The sequence below is a fragment of the Oncorhynchus gorbuscha genome, linkage group LG25, assembly GCF_021184085.1.
Source record: "Oncorhynchus gorbuscha isolate QuinsamMale2020 ecotype Even-year linkage group LG25, OgorEven_v1.0, whole genome shotgun sequence".
Classification (NCBI taxonomy): Eukaryota; Metazoa; Chordata; class Actinopteri; order Salmoniformes; family Salmonidae; genus Oncorhynchus; species Oncorhynchus gorbuscha.
The window spans coordinates 35681612-35698018 of NC_060197.1; the positions used below are offsets into that span (position 1 = coordinate 35681612).

At 40.7% G+C, this 16407-nt stretch overlaps 1 protein-coding gene across 1 annotated transcript; it reads left to right on the forward strand.

The window, feature by feature from the left end:
• On the forward strand, positions 1-2515 carry LOC124014138 (DNA damage-inducible transcript 4-like protein). Its single transcript, XM_046328879.1, has 3 exons — positions 1-154; positions 445-569; positions 914-2515. Exons 1-3 carry the CDS (start codon positions 84-86, stop codon positions 1402-1404), a joined length of 687 nt encoding a protein of 228 aa, XP_046184835.1. The 5' UTR covers positions 1-83; the 3' UTR covers positions 1405-2515.
• The last annotated feature ends 13892 nt before the right edge of the window (positions 2516-16407 follow it).

Consider the following 16407-nt stretch of genomic DNA (forward strand, 5'->3'; position numbering starts at 1 on the left):
AATATTCCCCGACCCTTTTCTCTAGCTGTGGACATTGTTGATGTCAGTGTGGTTTTGGTGGTGAAAAGATTGTTGTTGACCCTATGTGGGGGAAGTATTTATATAAGAGAACCTTTATAAAAAAAACAGTTATTTATTTTGGGCAAACATCAAGGTAAGACATCTCTTTTATGCGATATTCATGTAATACTCTGCAAGCAAATGTTCTGCTACACCATGAGGTGTAATCAAAAATGTTATTATACAAAGTTTTCGAAACATTAGCTAGGTTACGTTAACTTGGTTGTAACGTTATCTAGATGCAAGTTAACAATTTGATTCCATCCAGCTTTCGTCAACTTGTCATCAAAACAAAGCTTTTAAGTTCTGTAGACTATCTATGCCAAGTTGGCTTGCAAATTGTTGCTAAATTATTATTGACCATTTTCCTGTTTATTTTTACAGCACTTTAAAAAGGAACAAACGGTGTGTCACTATGGTTGTTGCTACAAGCACACTGAACAGTAAAAACGCTGAATGCATATCAGAATTGGTTGACCGTAGATACGAACAGGCTTGTATCGACAATGGTAAGCTTGGAAGTAGTGTTATTATTCTACACAATGTATACTTTCATGTGTAGGCCTATTTTGCAACTGGTTATTTCTATAGTCTCCAGCGCTTGTTTACTTCAATATTGGTGCATAGCTGCAGGGAAGAATGGCGCAGGAGGGCGGGAGGGGAGTGGATGGTGAAGTCAACAAAAGATGAAGTCATCTTTTCTCATCAGCTCTGTGCAAGCCTACAGGACTCAGTTTATTTGTTAATGAAAGTTGTACTTGATGGAGACACATCAAATGTTCAGTGTTTGTTCCATAATGTGCTTTTTGCCTTGCACCTTCACTCAACTATTTATCTTTTTGTCTTCAATTAGAGCTGGATTTCTGGGACCACTGTCTGGCTGAACCCCACCTGAATGTGGAGGTGTCTGAGGACAGGACATGTCAGCAGCTGGCCAAGATGTTCGAGACCTGCCTGTCGCGGGCCAAAAAGACCACGCTGCACTGCTCAAAAGTGCTGGTCCCGGAGAAGCTCACTCGGAGGATAGCGCGTGATGTCCTGCGCCTGTCATCGGGCGAGCCATGTGGCATGCGTGGCTGTGTGCTCTACGTGCACCTGGAACAGGAGAAGTGCTGCAAGCAGCTGGAGCGCATTGTGTACAGTGCAGATGTGGTGCCCACCTTTGAACTGACACTGGTGTTCAAACAGGATGGCAGCGCTTGGCCCAGCCTCAGAGACTTCCTGCACATTGGTGCCTGTTTCACTCCAGGCTTCAGGCATGTGCTGAAACTCAGTCCGGGCTTCCGGCTCATCAAAAAGAAGCTCTACTCCTCCTCGGCTGGTACCGTGGTAGAAGAGTACTGAGGCAATGGCGGAAGGTGGGACTCTTGGGGGGGGGGGGGGGGGGTGTGTAAGGGTACAATGCACTTCTACACTTGAGTGTGAATGTAAAAATCACTCCTGGAGGGTCGTTTGTTTTGTATGACTACAGTTTGTCAAGTGATGGCGTGCTGGTATACGAAGGTTATCGGAGGTGTCCAAAGGCCGGTCAACCAGCCTGTCTGTTCCAATGTCCAGAATGGTTCAGCTTATTATTCAAAATGGACAGGCTTGGTTACTGTAATGGATTATGGTCTAATGCCTGAACAAGATTAGCATAACTGTCATTGACTTCACAATATTTGAACAAGTTTTTCCAATCAGTTGAAGTTAAATGTAACATTCTGAATATATTTATATTGTCACATACACCAGATGGGTGCAGTGAAATGTTTTATGGGGTTAAGTGCCTTGCTCAAGGGCACATTGACAGCTTTTATTTTTCACCTTGTCTGCTCTGGTATTCAAGCCAGTGACCTTTTCAGTGCTGGCTGTACGCTCTAACCGCAAGGCTACCTGCCACCCTTTAGAGTCTTTGGTAATCAATAATTGTCTGACTCATAATTCAAAATTATAAAGATTTGGCAACTCATGTTTACTGTTGATGTCCTGGTTTTCCACATTTTTAGTAAGTATGTGTTTGTTCAGTCACTAGCCACTTTGAAGTTGCATCAGTCTGAAGTTTGTTTCCAGATTTGTCCACTGTGTTCAGCAAAGTAAACACTCCTAGAGGAACAGGACCTGAAAAGTGGTCAGGGGCCATAATGTAAGTGTTCAATGCTGATTTGTGGGTATGTTTGTTAGCGAGTCATTGAATGTTTGTCCTTGTGAACATGCTGCTCATCAATGGCGCAGGCTCTAAAACCTCGATGCCTTAAACTGCCATTTAGAAAATGTTAATCAGTTCATTTTTTTGCACTTGTTTAGATTCAAGCTCGAAGTGATTTCTGTAGAGCTTTCCTTTTTAATACCATATTTTGTCGTTACAATGCTGTTCTCAATTCACTGCAGTGCTGTTTAAGCAACTGAGGATTTTAAATTCCTTTTGAAGGAAGTGGGAATTGTGTATTTTTGACAATAAAACATTTTAAACTGACTTGTCAAGTGTTTAAATATTCATTCAAATGTTTTCCAATCTGGGTTTAACTGCATTTACACGTGACTCTAATTTTGAAAAATTGGAATTTGACTACAGATTGCAAATGTTTTAATGGTAAGAAATTGACTTGCCACTAATTTTGTACAAGAGCTTTTGGCTAATCCATCAACTAGCCAGCTGTGGTGGCTCTTCTGGTGCTATGAATGAGACTGACATGAAAAGTTGCACAATACAGGCTTCTCAAAACATAGCAGCAATATGAACATGACCAGTGGGATTCTCTTTGTGCTAGGGGGCTGGCATAACACAGATTTTTCAGCATGGTGCATTACTGAAGTAGTCTGTAGAAATACCCATTTCAGTCTCCTATGCATGACACTGGGGGAAAAACTACTGGTCCTTAACTGCCTCAGGTGGGTCTAATGCTGGTTGACCCACAACAGGTGGGTCTAATGCTGGTTAACTGCATTTCAGCTGGTGTCGATTCTACAAGATACCACCGGCTAAATTTACCGTATGATGTTGAAAGGTCTCTGCTCTGTTCCATCTGACTGCACAATCCACTCATCAGCCCAGCCAGGTACTTCAAACTTCACTACTAAAAAGCTCAGTTGGTAGAGCATGGCGCTTGTAACGCCAGGATAGTGGGTTCAATTCCCGGGACCACCCATACGTAGAATGTATGCACACATGACTAAGTCGCTTTGGATAAAAGCGTCTGCTAAATGGCATATATTATTATATTATTATATTAAGCATTAGACATTTGTTTTCAACAGCGGAGATTTGTATAACCTTGGCTGTCTGACATTTGCAACATCGCATCATTAGATGTTAGTTTTCACTAGAAGTACAGAAGCAGCTTTAAACATTTTCTAGATTTGCCTAATCTCCTTTTCCAAATTCTTCAAATTTCACATACTGGTGTTATGAAAATATTTTATTGGGGTTGAATTTACACTAGTGAAGACCCAGTGCACTACTTCTGTAAAAAGTGTTTACCATTTGTAATGAGTGATCTGTATCAAAGTATCTGAAAATACATGCTTGATGTGTTTTGCAGTTTCTTGAAATACTTTGCAAATCCAACTAATTTCTCAAACTGAAATGGTCTATTGATGCCTTTCCATTTTAGACTTATCCAGAGCAACTTACAGTAGTGAGTGCATACATTTTCATACTGGACCTCCGTGGGAATCGAACCCACAACACTAGCTCTACCAACTGAGCCACATCACATCATAAACCACTTGATGTCTCAATGTATTCAATTACTGTATTGTGCATAGTTTTTCTTTATGGCGATGGAAAGTCTACAGGTACAAACCCAGATGTCCTGCGTATGTATAATAACAGCCTCCACTTTTCTGGGAAGGTTTTCCACTAGATGTTGGAACATTGCTGCGGGGACTTGCTTCCATTCAGTCATAAGCATTAGTGAGCTCAGGCACTGATGTTAGGAGATTAGGCCTGGCTCACAGTCGGCGTTCCAATTCATCCCAAAGGTGTCCAATGGGGTTGAGGTCAGGGCTCTGTGCAGGCCACTCAAGTTCAAGCACACCGATCTCAACAAACCATTTCTGTATGGGCCTCGCTTTGTGCACGGGGGCATTGTCATGCTAGGAAAGTAAAGGGCCTTCCCCAAACTGTTGCTACAAAATTGGAAGCACAGAATTATCTAGAATGCCATTGTATGGTGTAGAGTTAAGATTCACCTTCACTGCAACTAAGGGGCCTAGCCTGAACAATGAAAAACAGCCCCAGACCATTACTCCTCCACCAAACTTTACAATTGGCACTATGCATTCGGGCAGGTAGGGTTCTCCTGTCATCCACCAAACCCAGATTTGTCTGACTGCCAGATGGTGAAGCATGATTCATCACTCTAGAGAACGATTCCACTGCTCCAGTCCAATGGCGGCAGGCTTTACACCACTCCAGCCGACACTTGGAATTGCGCATGGTGATCCTAGGCTTGTGTGCGGCAGCTAGGCCATGGAAACCCATTTCATGAAGCGCCCGATGAACAGTTCTTGTGCTGACATTGCTACCAGAGGCAGTTTGAAACTCGGTAGTGAGTGTTGCAACCAAGGATAGATTTTTAAGCGTTACGCGCTTCAGCACTTTGATGTGGATGTTTTGCGTCTTTGCCCATACAGTTGAAGTCGGAAGTTTACATACACTTAAGTTGGAGTCATCAAAACTAGTTTTTCAACCGATCCACAAATTGTTAACAAACTATAGTTTTGGCAAGTCAGTTAGGACATCTACTTTGTGCATGACACAAAGTAATTTTTCCAACAATTGTTTACACACAGATTATTTAACTGTATCACAATTCCAGTGGGTCAGAAGTGTACAAACACTAAGTTGACTGTGCCTTTAAACAGCTTGGAAAATTCCTGAAAATTATGTCATGGCTTTAGAAGCTTCTGATAGGCTAATTGACATCATTTGAGTCAATTGGAGGTGTACCTGTGGATGTATTTCAAGGCCTACCTTCAAACTCAGTGCCTCTTTGGTTGACATCATGGAAAAATCTAAATAATTCTGCCAAGACCTCAGAACTATTTTTTTAAATTCCACTTGTCTGGTTCATCCTTGGGAGCAATTTCCAAACGCCTGAAGGCACCACGTTCATCTGTACAAACAATAGTACGCAAGTATAAACACCATGGGACCATGCAGCCGCCATACCGCTCAGGAAGGACACGGCGTTCTGTCTCCTAGAAATGAACGTACTTTGGTGCGAAAAGTGCAAATCAATCCCAGAACAACAGCAAAGGACCTTGTAAGGATACTGGGTGAAATCGACATAACCTGAAAGGCCACAGCAGGGAGGAAGCCACTGCTCCAAAACCGCCATAAAAAAGCCAGACTACGGTTTGCAACTGCACATGGGGACAAAGATCACACTTTTTGGAGAAATGTTCTCTGGTCTGATGAAACAAAAATAGAACTGTTTGCCCATAATGGCCATCGTTATGTTTGGAGGAAAAAGGGGAATACTTGCAAGCCGAAGAACACCATCCCAACCGTGAAACACGAGGGTGACAGCATCATGTTGTGGGGGTGCTTTGCTGCAGGGGGGACTGGTGCACTTCAAAAAATAGATGGCATCATAAGGATGGAAAATTATGTGGATATATTGAAGACATCTCAAGACATCAGTCAGGAAGTTAAAGCTTGATCGCAAATGGGTCTTCCAAATGGACTATGACCCCAAGCATACTTCCAAAGTTGTTGCAAAATGGCTTAAGGACAACAAAGTCAAGGCATTGGAGTGGCCATCACAAAGCCCTGACCTCAATCCTATAGAATATTTGTGGTCAGAACTGAAAAAGCGTGTGCGAGCAAGGAGGCCTACAAACCTGACTCAGTTACATCAGCTCTGTCAGGAAGAATGGGCGAAAGTTCACCCAACTTATTGTGGGAAGCTTGTGGAAGACTACCCAAAATGTTTGACCCAGGTTAAACAATATAAAGGCAATGCTACCAAATACTGCTACCAAATACTAATTGAGTGTATGTAAACTTCTGACCCACTGGGAATGTGATGAAAGAAATAAAGGCTGAAATAAATCATTCTCTCTACTATTATTATGACATTTCACATTCTTAAAATAAAGTGGTGATCCTAACTGACCTAAGACAGGGAATTTTTACAAGGATTAAATGTCAGGAATTGTGAAAAACTGAGTTTAAAAGTACGTGGCTAAAGGTGCATGTAAACTTCCGACTTCAACTAACTTTGCACCTTTTGACGTAAATGTTTGAGGACAGGGTTTTGTTCTTTCTGATTCCATTAGAATGACAATCCCAGAGAAAATGACAGGACAACAACTCTTACAATTCCAACTATTGAATCCTGCAAAATACTGTTCTTTATTATACAGTTACCTACAGCAGAGATGCTGAATTTTTTTTTTCCAGCACTACAGACATCTATATTGTTTCGCTAATACAAGTAAAGGCCCAGTGCACTACTTTTGTGATCATTTTTTTCTTTCTTCTTAATATAATTTTTTTCATTACGATTTTTCAGGTGGTGCTGCAACACCCTCAGCACCCCTACTCCCCGTGGCTATAATGATACATTGAACAATCACATCATGTCCATGATCTTAACGAATACGCTGGTTCTGTAGGGCCTAGGCAGAGGTAAACATGCTCTATGGCAGGCAACTGGCATTCCATGACGGGTCAAGATGGCGTAGCGGTTTCGGAGGTGGCAGGTTGTGCGTAAATAGCGCAGAGGGATGTAAGTACATCAGATGACCGGATGACCCCTGGCTAATAACCGGCAGAGAGCATGTGACATTTCTTGCTGACTCTTTAATGGTGGGGGGGCCTCTAGACTGATCTGAGGACAACGTTGCTGGACTCGACTGGACACTTAATGAGAAGGTGTCAAATTTGAGGGCTGTAACTATGTCACTTTTGTGGGACATTCACTAAGGTGGCACAACACAGAGTATGAATACTCTAATGAACTTTCTCACCATTTTGAATGCTTTATGATGAAAGGGTTTAGGGTCAGTGGTCTAGATAAGGCCTAGATTCTAGGCCTTAGAATGTATGGCCACTACAGTACCAGACCTATTGCAAAGTTAGAATGTTTTTTACGATCAAATTATTAATCAGTCATTTGTAAGCATAAATTATACATGGGGCAACATGTATCCTTAACATTACAGAGCCTTGCACACCCTTAAAGGTCAATGCAGCCATTTTTTCTCTCAATATTAAGTAATTTCTGTGTAAAAATTAAGTACCTTACTGTAAATGTAAAAATTTAGCGAGGAGTGGTTTGAGTGGGGAGGGGAGAACATTTGCTCTTATTGGAAGAGAGGTTTGGATCCCTCGCAGCGGGAAGTAGGGATGCTGAGGGTGCTGCAGCAACCCCTGACAAATCAGATCTGTTATTTTTTTAAAGTCCAGTATTAGTAGACCTATATATAACTGTCTGTAGCACGGTCATTTTTTTTGTTTACTTTGTCCATAGAACGCTTACAGGGTAAGGAAACAAACTTGTCATTTTGTAATTTGGGTGAACTATCCTTAGATTTCTTGTCCTTAAGTTCTTGAAATTTGATTTGAGTTTGCAATGTATACATCAAATGTTTTATCTTGGCATATATTTCTCTCTGACCTGCTCCTTCCCTGTGGTTAATTGTGGTGTGGTCGTAGCCATACGTAGTCTTGAGCTGGAGTTTCCTAAGTGTTTATTGAAGACAGTAAATACTTGAAACTGTCCTTTCCTCTCCTTCCACACCTCTTACCTCAACCCAAACCAATGAATATATTGTCCACTAGCATAAGCATACAGTGCCTTGCGAAAGTATTTGGCCCCCTTGAACTTTGCGACCTTTTGCCACATTTCATGCTTCAAACATAAAGATATAAAACTGTATTTTTTTGTGAAGAATCAAAAACAAGTGGGACACAATCATGGAGTGGAACGACATTTATTGGATATTTCAAACTTTTTTTTAACAAATCAAAAACAGAAAAATTGTGTGTGCAAAATTATTCAGCCCCTTTACTTTCAGTGCAGCAAACTCTCCAGAAGTTCAGTGAGGATCTCTGAATGATCCAATGTTGACCTAAATTACTAATGATGATAAATACAATCCACCTGTGTGTAATCAAGTCTCCGTATAAATTCACCTGCACTGTGATAGTCTCAGAGGTCCGTTAAAAGCGCAGAGAGCATCATGAAGAACAAGGAACACACCAGGCAGGTCCGAGATACTGTTGTGAAGAAGTTTAAAGTCAGATTTGGATACAAAAAGATTTCCCAAGCTTTAAACATCCCAAGGAGCACTGTGCAAGCGATAATATCGAAATGGAAGGAGTATCAGACCACTGCAAATCTACAAGACCTGGCCGTCCCTCTAAACTTTCAGCTCATACAAGGAGAAGACTGATCAGAGATGCAGCCAAGAGGCCCATAATCACTCTGGATGAACTGCAGACATCTACAGCTGAGGTGGGAGACTCTGTCCATAGGACAACAATCAGTCGTATATTGCACAAATCTGGCCTTTATGGAAGAGTGGCAAGAAGAAAGCCATTTCTTAAAGATATCCATAAAAAGTGTCATTTAAAGTTTGCCACAAGCCACCTGGGAGACACACCAAACATGTGGAAGAAGGTGCTCTGGTCAGATGAAACCAAAATTGAACTTTTTGGCAACAATGCAAAACGTTATGTTTGGCGTAAAAGTAACACAGCTCATCACCCTGAACACACCATCCCCACTGTCAAACATGGTGGTGGCAGCATCATGGTTTGGGCCTGCTTTTCTTCAGCAGGGACAGGGAAGATGGTTAAAATTGATGGGAAGATGGATGGAGCCAAATACAGGACCATTCTGGAAGAAAACCTGATGGAAGACCAAAAGACCTGAGACTGGGACGGAGATTTGTCTTCCAACAAGACAATGATCCAAAACATAAAGCAAAATCTACAATGGAATGGTTTAAAAATAAACATATCCAGGTGTTAGAATGGCCAAGTCAAAGTCCAGACCTGAATCCAATTGAGAATCTGTGGAAAGAACTGAAAACTGCTGTTCACAAATGCTCTCCATCCAACCTCACTGAGCTCGAGCTGTTTTGCAAGGAGGAATGGGAAAACAATTCAGTCTCTCGATGTGCAAAACTGATAGAGACATACCCCAAGCGACTTACAGCTGTAATCCCAGCAAAAGGTGGCGCTACAAAGTATTAACTTAAGGGGGCTGAACAATTTTGCACGCCTAATTTTTCAGTTTTTGATTTGTTAAAAAAGTTTGAAATATCCAATAAATGTCGTTCCACTTCATGATTGTGTCCCACTTGTTGTTGATTCTTCACAAAAAAATACAGTTTTATATCTTTATGTTTGAAGCCTAAAATGTGGCAAAAGGTTGCAAAGTTCAAGGGGGCTGAATACTTTCGCAAGGCACTGTAGGTTTGGATATGCCATGGACTTGAAAACAGATTTTAAGCCAGGTTGAAGTCCTAGTGTGAAAACACTCAACACTGAGGCCTAAAATACTTAGCCTCAAGGCCAAACCTCTAAAAACTATGTTCAATGGAACAACAATTCAAATACCGCACACATATCTCATATCCCCCCCCCAAATGTTTTATAGACTGATGGATATTCTCTCGAGCACTCACAGGCTCTTTGTCAACGTGACTGCTTACTACACGATGTTTCCCATTAGTAGTCTCTCTTCCCAAGTCATTGGATATGGGTATTTAGGAGTCTTGGGAGAGGGGTTAGGGCCTAAGGCCATAGAATCACCCCGGACTCAGATCGGGGCCCCATTCCGGGAATATTGAAATTTGATGAACTTGGCCAGAGTGTGCATACGTCATACTGTACATCAACATGGTATTACGTCTTGGCTGTCTGTCTTGTGGGGAAGGATCAAGATCATCTTTGTAAACAACAGGACAATCTGAGCTGGAGACATTTGTGGCTCTGGCAGTACACCTTTTGTTTTGCGCCCCTAGAACCAGTATCTGTGCTCTTAATTTGATCGCTTTTTGACGTGCTGTCTATCCACGTACTGTCTATTTGAACGTTTATGTACACAGCATCTAGTCTTGTTCTTCTGATGAGAAAATTACTCAATTAAATACAAAAGTGAGTTCTGTCTTGTTTCAACATGTAATTATTGTCTGTAGGTCAGAGATTCTTGAAAGACAGTACGATCTCAACTTTTCTTTCACAAATATTTTTCTTAATATTAACAAAGTTTGAAATATACAGTACCAGTCAAAAGTTTGGACACGGCTACTCATTCAAGGGTTTTTCATGATTTTTTCTATTTTCAAACTTGTAAAATAACAGGGAAGACATCTAAATTATGAAATAATAAATATGTAGTAACCAAAAAAGTGTTAAACGAATCAAAATATATGTTATATTTGAGTTTCTTCAAAGTAGCCACCCTTTGCCTTGATGACAACTTTGCACACTCTTGGCATTCTCTCAAACAGCTTCATGAAGAATGCTTTTCCTCATGAAGGTCAGCCTTGAAGGAGTTCCCACATATGCAGGCTGCTTTCCTTCACTCTGCAGTCCAACTCATCCCGAACCATCTCAATTGAGTTGATTGTCAGGTGATTGTGGAGGTCAGGTCATCTGATGCAGCACCATCACTCTCCTTCTTGGTCAAATAGCCCTTACACAGCCTGGAGGTGTGTTTTGGTTATTGTCCTATTGAAAAACAAATGATAGTCCCACTAAGCGCAAACCAGATGGGATGGTGTATCAGTGCAGAATGCTGTGGTTGCCATGCTGGTTAAGTGTGCTTTGAATTCTAGATACATCACTGACAGTGTCACCAGAAAAGCACCTACACACCATCACACCTCCTCCTCCATGCTTCACAGTGGGAACCACACATGTGGAGAGCATCCATTCACCTACTCTGCATCTCACAAAGACAAAGACTAATCAGACCAAAGGACAGATTTACACACATGTAATGTCAATTGCTCGTGTTTCTTGGCCCAACAAGTCTCTTCTTATTATTGGTGTCCTTTAGTAGTGGTTTCTTTGCAGCAATTCGACCATGAAGGCCTGATTCATGCAGTCTCCTCTGTTGATGTTGAGATGTGTCCGTTACTTGAACTCTGTGAAGCATTTATATGGGCTGCAAATTCTGAGGCTGGTAAACTCTAATGAACTGGTAACTCGGGGTCTTTCTTTCCTGTGGCCTTCCGCATGAGAGCCAGTTTCATCATAGCGCTTGATGGTTTTTGCGACTGCACTTGAAGAAGCTTTCACAGTTCTTGAACTTTTCCAGATTGACTGACCTTCATGTCTTAAAGTAATGATGGACTGTCGTTTCTCTTTGCTTATTTGAGCTGTTCTTGTCATAATACGAACTTGGTATTTTACCAAATAGGGCTATTTTCTGTATACCACCCCTACCTTGTCACAACACAACTGATTGGCTCAAATGCATTAACCTCGGGGGCAGAATTTTCACTTTTGCATAAATAGCGTGTCCAATTTCAACTTCCTGCTACTCATGCCAGAATATAATATATGCATATTATTCATAGATTTGGATAGAAAACACTCTTGAGGTTTCTAAAACTGTTTGAATCATGTCTGTGAGTATAACAGAACTTATGTAGCAGGCAAAACCCAGAGGACTAACTGGTCAGAATAAAAAATAAATAAATCCCCCTCTCTGTTCCCTGAGTTGTCTTTGCCAAGGGATATTTCATAGGAACCTATTTTCAGTTCCTACCGCTTCCACTGGATGTCACCAGTCTTTGGAATTTGGTTGATTATTGTGCAATTTGGTTATTCCTTTGTGCAAATGAAGAAGTAGGCCAACTAGGAACTGGGGACACTTTTGTGAGTTGCGCAAGACGTGAAAAGCAGCGCTGGTTTTTTTTATTTCCTGTATTGAATACAGATTGACCCGTCTTAAATTTGATCGATTATTAACTAACGTTTAAAAATACTTGCAGTTGTATTTCAAAAGTAGTTTGAAATATTTTGCCAAAGTTCATAGGCAACTTTTGAAATATTTTGTAGTGACGTTGCGTCTTTTGTAAGCTGTTTTTTTCTGGATCAAACGCGCTTTATAAATTGACATTTTGGATATATATGGACGGAATTAATCGAACACAAGGACCAATTGTGATGTTTATGGAACATATTGGAGTGCCAACAAAAGAAGCTCGTCAAAGGTAATGCATGTTTTATATTTTATTTCAGTGTTTTGTGTAGCGCCTGCAGGGTTGACATATGCTAACTCCTTTGTTTACTGCTGGTGCAGGCTATCAGATAATCGCTTCTTATGCTTTCACAGAAAATAATTTCAAAAATCTGACATGTTTGGCTGGATTCACAACAAGTGTAGCTTTAATTGAGTGTCTTACATGTGTGATTTAATGAAAGTTTGAATTTTATAGTATTTTATTTGAATCTGGCGCTCTGCATTTTCCCTGGCAATTGGCCAGTTGAGACATTTGCGTCCCACCTATCCCTAAAAGGTTTAAGAAGGAAAGAATTTCAACAAATGAACTTTTAACAAGGCACTCTTAATTGAAATGCATTCCAGGTGACTACCTCATGAAGCTGGTTGAGAGAATGCCAAGAGTGTGCAAAGCTGTCATCAAGGCAAAGTGTGGCCATCTCAAATATAAAATATTTGTTTTACACTTTTTTGGTTACAACATGATTCCATATGTGTTATTTCATAGTTTTGATGACTTCACTATTATTCTACAATGTAGAAAATCAAATCAAATTATATTTGTCACATGCGCCGAATACTTACAAGTCCTTAACCAACAATGCAGTTAAGAAAAAAAAGTGTTAAGTATTTACTAAAATAACCTGAAGTAAAAAATAAGAAAAAGAAAAATAGAAAATTAACAAGTAATTAAGGAGCAAAACTTAAAATAACAGTAGCGAGGCTATATACAGGGGTTACCGGTACAGGGTCAATGTGCAGGGTGCACCGGTTAGTTCGAGGTAATTGAGGTAATATGTACATGTAGGTAGAGGTAAAGTGATTATTCATGGATAATAAACAGAGAGTTGCAGCATCGTAAGACTGGTGGTTGGGGTGGGGACAATGCAAATAGTCCAGTTAGTCATTTCATTAGCTGTTCAGGAGTCTCATGACTTGGGGGTAGAAGCTGTTAAGAAGCTTTTTTTGACCTAGACTTGGTGCTCTGGTACCGTTTGCCGTGTGAAAATAGTAAAGATAAAGAAAAACACTGGAATGAGTAGGTGTGTCCAAACTTTTGACGAGTACTGTACATTTTGATAGACCAAAGTATCAGCTATCACGCCATGTAAACAAACAACTTAATTTTTGTTTTCTTTCATAAAATGCAATAAACTGGACGCCGCCAGACACTATAAAGGCTTTGATGTGGAAAGTGCAAATCAATCCCAGAACAACAGCAAAGGACCTTGAGAAGATGCTGGAGGAAACCAGTACAAAAGTATCTATATCCACAGTAAAAACAAGTCCTATATCAACATAACCTGAAAGGTCACTCAGCAAGGAAGAAGCTGCTGCTCCAAAACCATCATAAAAAAGTCAGACTACGGTTTGCAACAGCACATGGGGACAAAGATCATACTTTTTGGAGAAATGTCCTCTGGTCTGATGAAACAAAAATAGAACTGTTTGGCCATAATGGCCATTGTTATGTTTGGAGGAAAAAGGGGGATGCTTGCAAGACAAAGAACACCATCCTAACCGTGAAGTATGGGGTGGCAGCATCATGTTGTTGGGGTGCTTTGCTGCAGGAGGGACTGGTGCACTTCACAAAATAGATGGCATCATGAGGAAGGAGAATTGAAGCAACATCTCAAGACATCAGTCAGGAAGTTAAAGCTTGGTCGCAAATGGGTCTTGCAAATGGACAATAACCCCAAGCATACTTCCAAAGTTGTTGCAAAATGCCTTAAGGACAACAAAGTCAAGGTATTGGAGTGACCATCACAAAGCCCTGACCTCAATCCCATAGAAAATTTGTGCGAAGAACTGAAAAAGCATGTGCTACAAACCTGATTCATTTACACCAGCTCTGTCAGGAGGAAAAATTCACCCAATTTATTGTGGGAAACTTGTGGAAGGCTACCTGAAATGTTTGATCCAAGTTAAACAATTTAAAAGCAATGCTACCTAATACTAATTGAGTGTATGTAAACTTCTGACCCACTGGGAATGTGGTGAAAGAAATAAAAGCTGAAATAAATAATTCTCTCTTATTATTCTGACATTTCACATTCTTAAAATAAAGTGGTGATTCTAAATGACCTAAGAAAGGGAATTTTTAATAGGATTAAATGTCAGGAATTGTGAAAAACTGAGTTTAAATGTATTTGGCTAAGATGTGTGTGTAAACTTCTGACTTCAACTGTAACCATTCAGACCCTATGCTATGAGACTCAAAATTGAGCTCAGGTGTATCCTGTTTCCATTGATCATCCATGAAATGTTTTTACAACTTGATTGGGGTCACCCTTTGGTAAATTCAATTGATTGGACATGATTTGGAAAGGCACACTCCTGTCTATATAAGGTCCCACAGTTGACATTGCATGTCAGAGCAAAACCCAAGCCATGAGGTTGAAGGGATTGTCCTTAGAGCTCCGAGACAGGATTGTATCGAGGCACAGATCTTGGGAGGGGCACCAAAACATTTCTGCAGCATTGAAGGTCCCCAAAAACAAAGTGGCTCCATCATTCTTAAATGGAAGAAGTTTGGAACCGCCAAGACTCTTCCTAGAGCTGGCTGCCCAGCCAAACTGAGCAATCGGGGAAGAAGGGCATTGGTCAGGGAGTTGACCAAGAACCCGATGGTCACTCTGACAGAGCTCTAGAGTTCCTCGGTGGAGATGGGAGAATCTTCCAGAAGGACAACCATCTCTGCCACACTCCACCAGCCAGGCCTTTATGGTAGAATGGCCAGACAGAAGCAACTTCTCATAAAAGGCACATGACAGCCCGCTTCGTGTTTGCCAAAAGGCACCTAAAGACTCTCAGACCATGGGAAACAAGATTCTCTGGTCTGATGATGCCAGGATTGAAATGCCAAGCGTCACGTCTGGAGGAAACCTGGCTCCATCCCTACAGTGAAGCATGGTGGTCGCAGCATCATGCTGTGGGGACGTTTTTCAGCTGCAGGGACTGGAGACTAGTCAGGATTGAGGCAAAGATGAACAGAGTAACGTGCAGAGAGATCCTTGAAGAAAACCTACGCCAGAGCTCTCAGATCCTCGGAGTAGGGTGAAGGTTCACCTTCCAACAGGACAACAGCACTAAGCACACAGTCAAGACAATGCAGGAGTGGCTTCGGGACAAGTCTCTGAATGTCCTTGAGTGGCCCAGCCAGAGCCCGGACTTTAACCCGATCGAACATCTCTGGAGAGACCTGAAAATAGCTGCGCAACAACGTTCCCCATCCAACCTGACAGGGCTTGAGAGGATCTGCAGAGAAGAATGGGAGAAACTCCCCAAATGCAGATGTGCCAAGCTTGTAGCATCATACCCAAGAAGACTCGATGCTGTAATCACTACCAAAGGTGCTTCAACAAAGTACTGAGTAAAGGGTTTGACAACTTACGTAAATATTATATTTACGTTTTTTTATTTGAATAAAATAGTTAAAAAAAAATGTTTGCTATGTCTTTATGGGGTATTGTGTGTAGATTGATGAGGGGAAAAAACAATTGAATACATTTTAGAATATGGCTGTAACGTAGCAATGTGGAAAAAGTCAAGGGGTCTGAATACTTTCGAAAGCATGGTCTATTTGCCTCTAAAAATAAATGTTCTGTCGAAACATTTGTAAAATATGGAAAATGATTCATTTGAATATCTCTAATAAAAACAACCATTCTATCAGCACTCTGACGGAGTTGACATTTGACAAAAACTTTAGAGTTGATGTTTTACGGAGTTGACATATTGCATAATTTCCTACATTATTCAAGTGGTATACTTAGTAGCAATTTTGTTTTTCCTCAGTTGCTTTATCACTCTAAAATCTCATTAAAATGAACACATTTGAACCAGAACTTAATTCTACCTTCATCTATAAGGGAGATGGCGTTGACAGGTTATGGTTGTGACCATGGTGATTTCAAAATTGTTTGTTTAAATCTATCAAAAGTAGTGGACTTTCAGGACCATGTGTTGTATTGAAGTAGAAGAAGGCCATTGCAAGACACTACATGAGACCCTTTATAAGTTAGTATTAATTATTTCAAGTTTTTTCAATTAAAACACTTTTTGGGAGAGCTTGAAATTGTGATCCTTTGTTCTGGACAAGGGCATTTCCTGGCACAGAGCCGACATGGAAATGAATATATCTATTGATTAAAAAATATTTTCCATTATA

Bases quoted from the DNA above. Each gene is read 5' to 3' on its own strand.
- LOC124014138 (XM_046328879.1), top strand. From the start codon at position 84: ATGTGGGGGAAGTATTTATATAAGAGAACCTTTATAAAAAAAACAGTT. The intron at 155-444 runs GTAAGACATCTC...TTATTTTTACAG, and splicing joins TATTTTGGGCAAACATCAAG to CACTTTAAAAAGGAACAAAC. The intron at 570-913 runs GTAAGCTTGGAA...GTCTTCAATTAG, and splicing joins ACAGGCTTGTATCGACAATG to AGCTGGATTTCTGGGACCAC.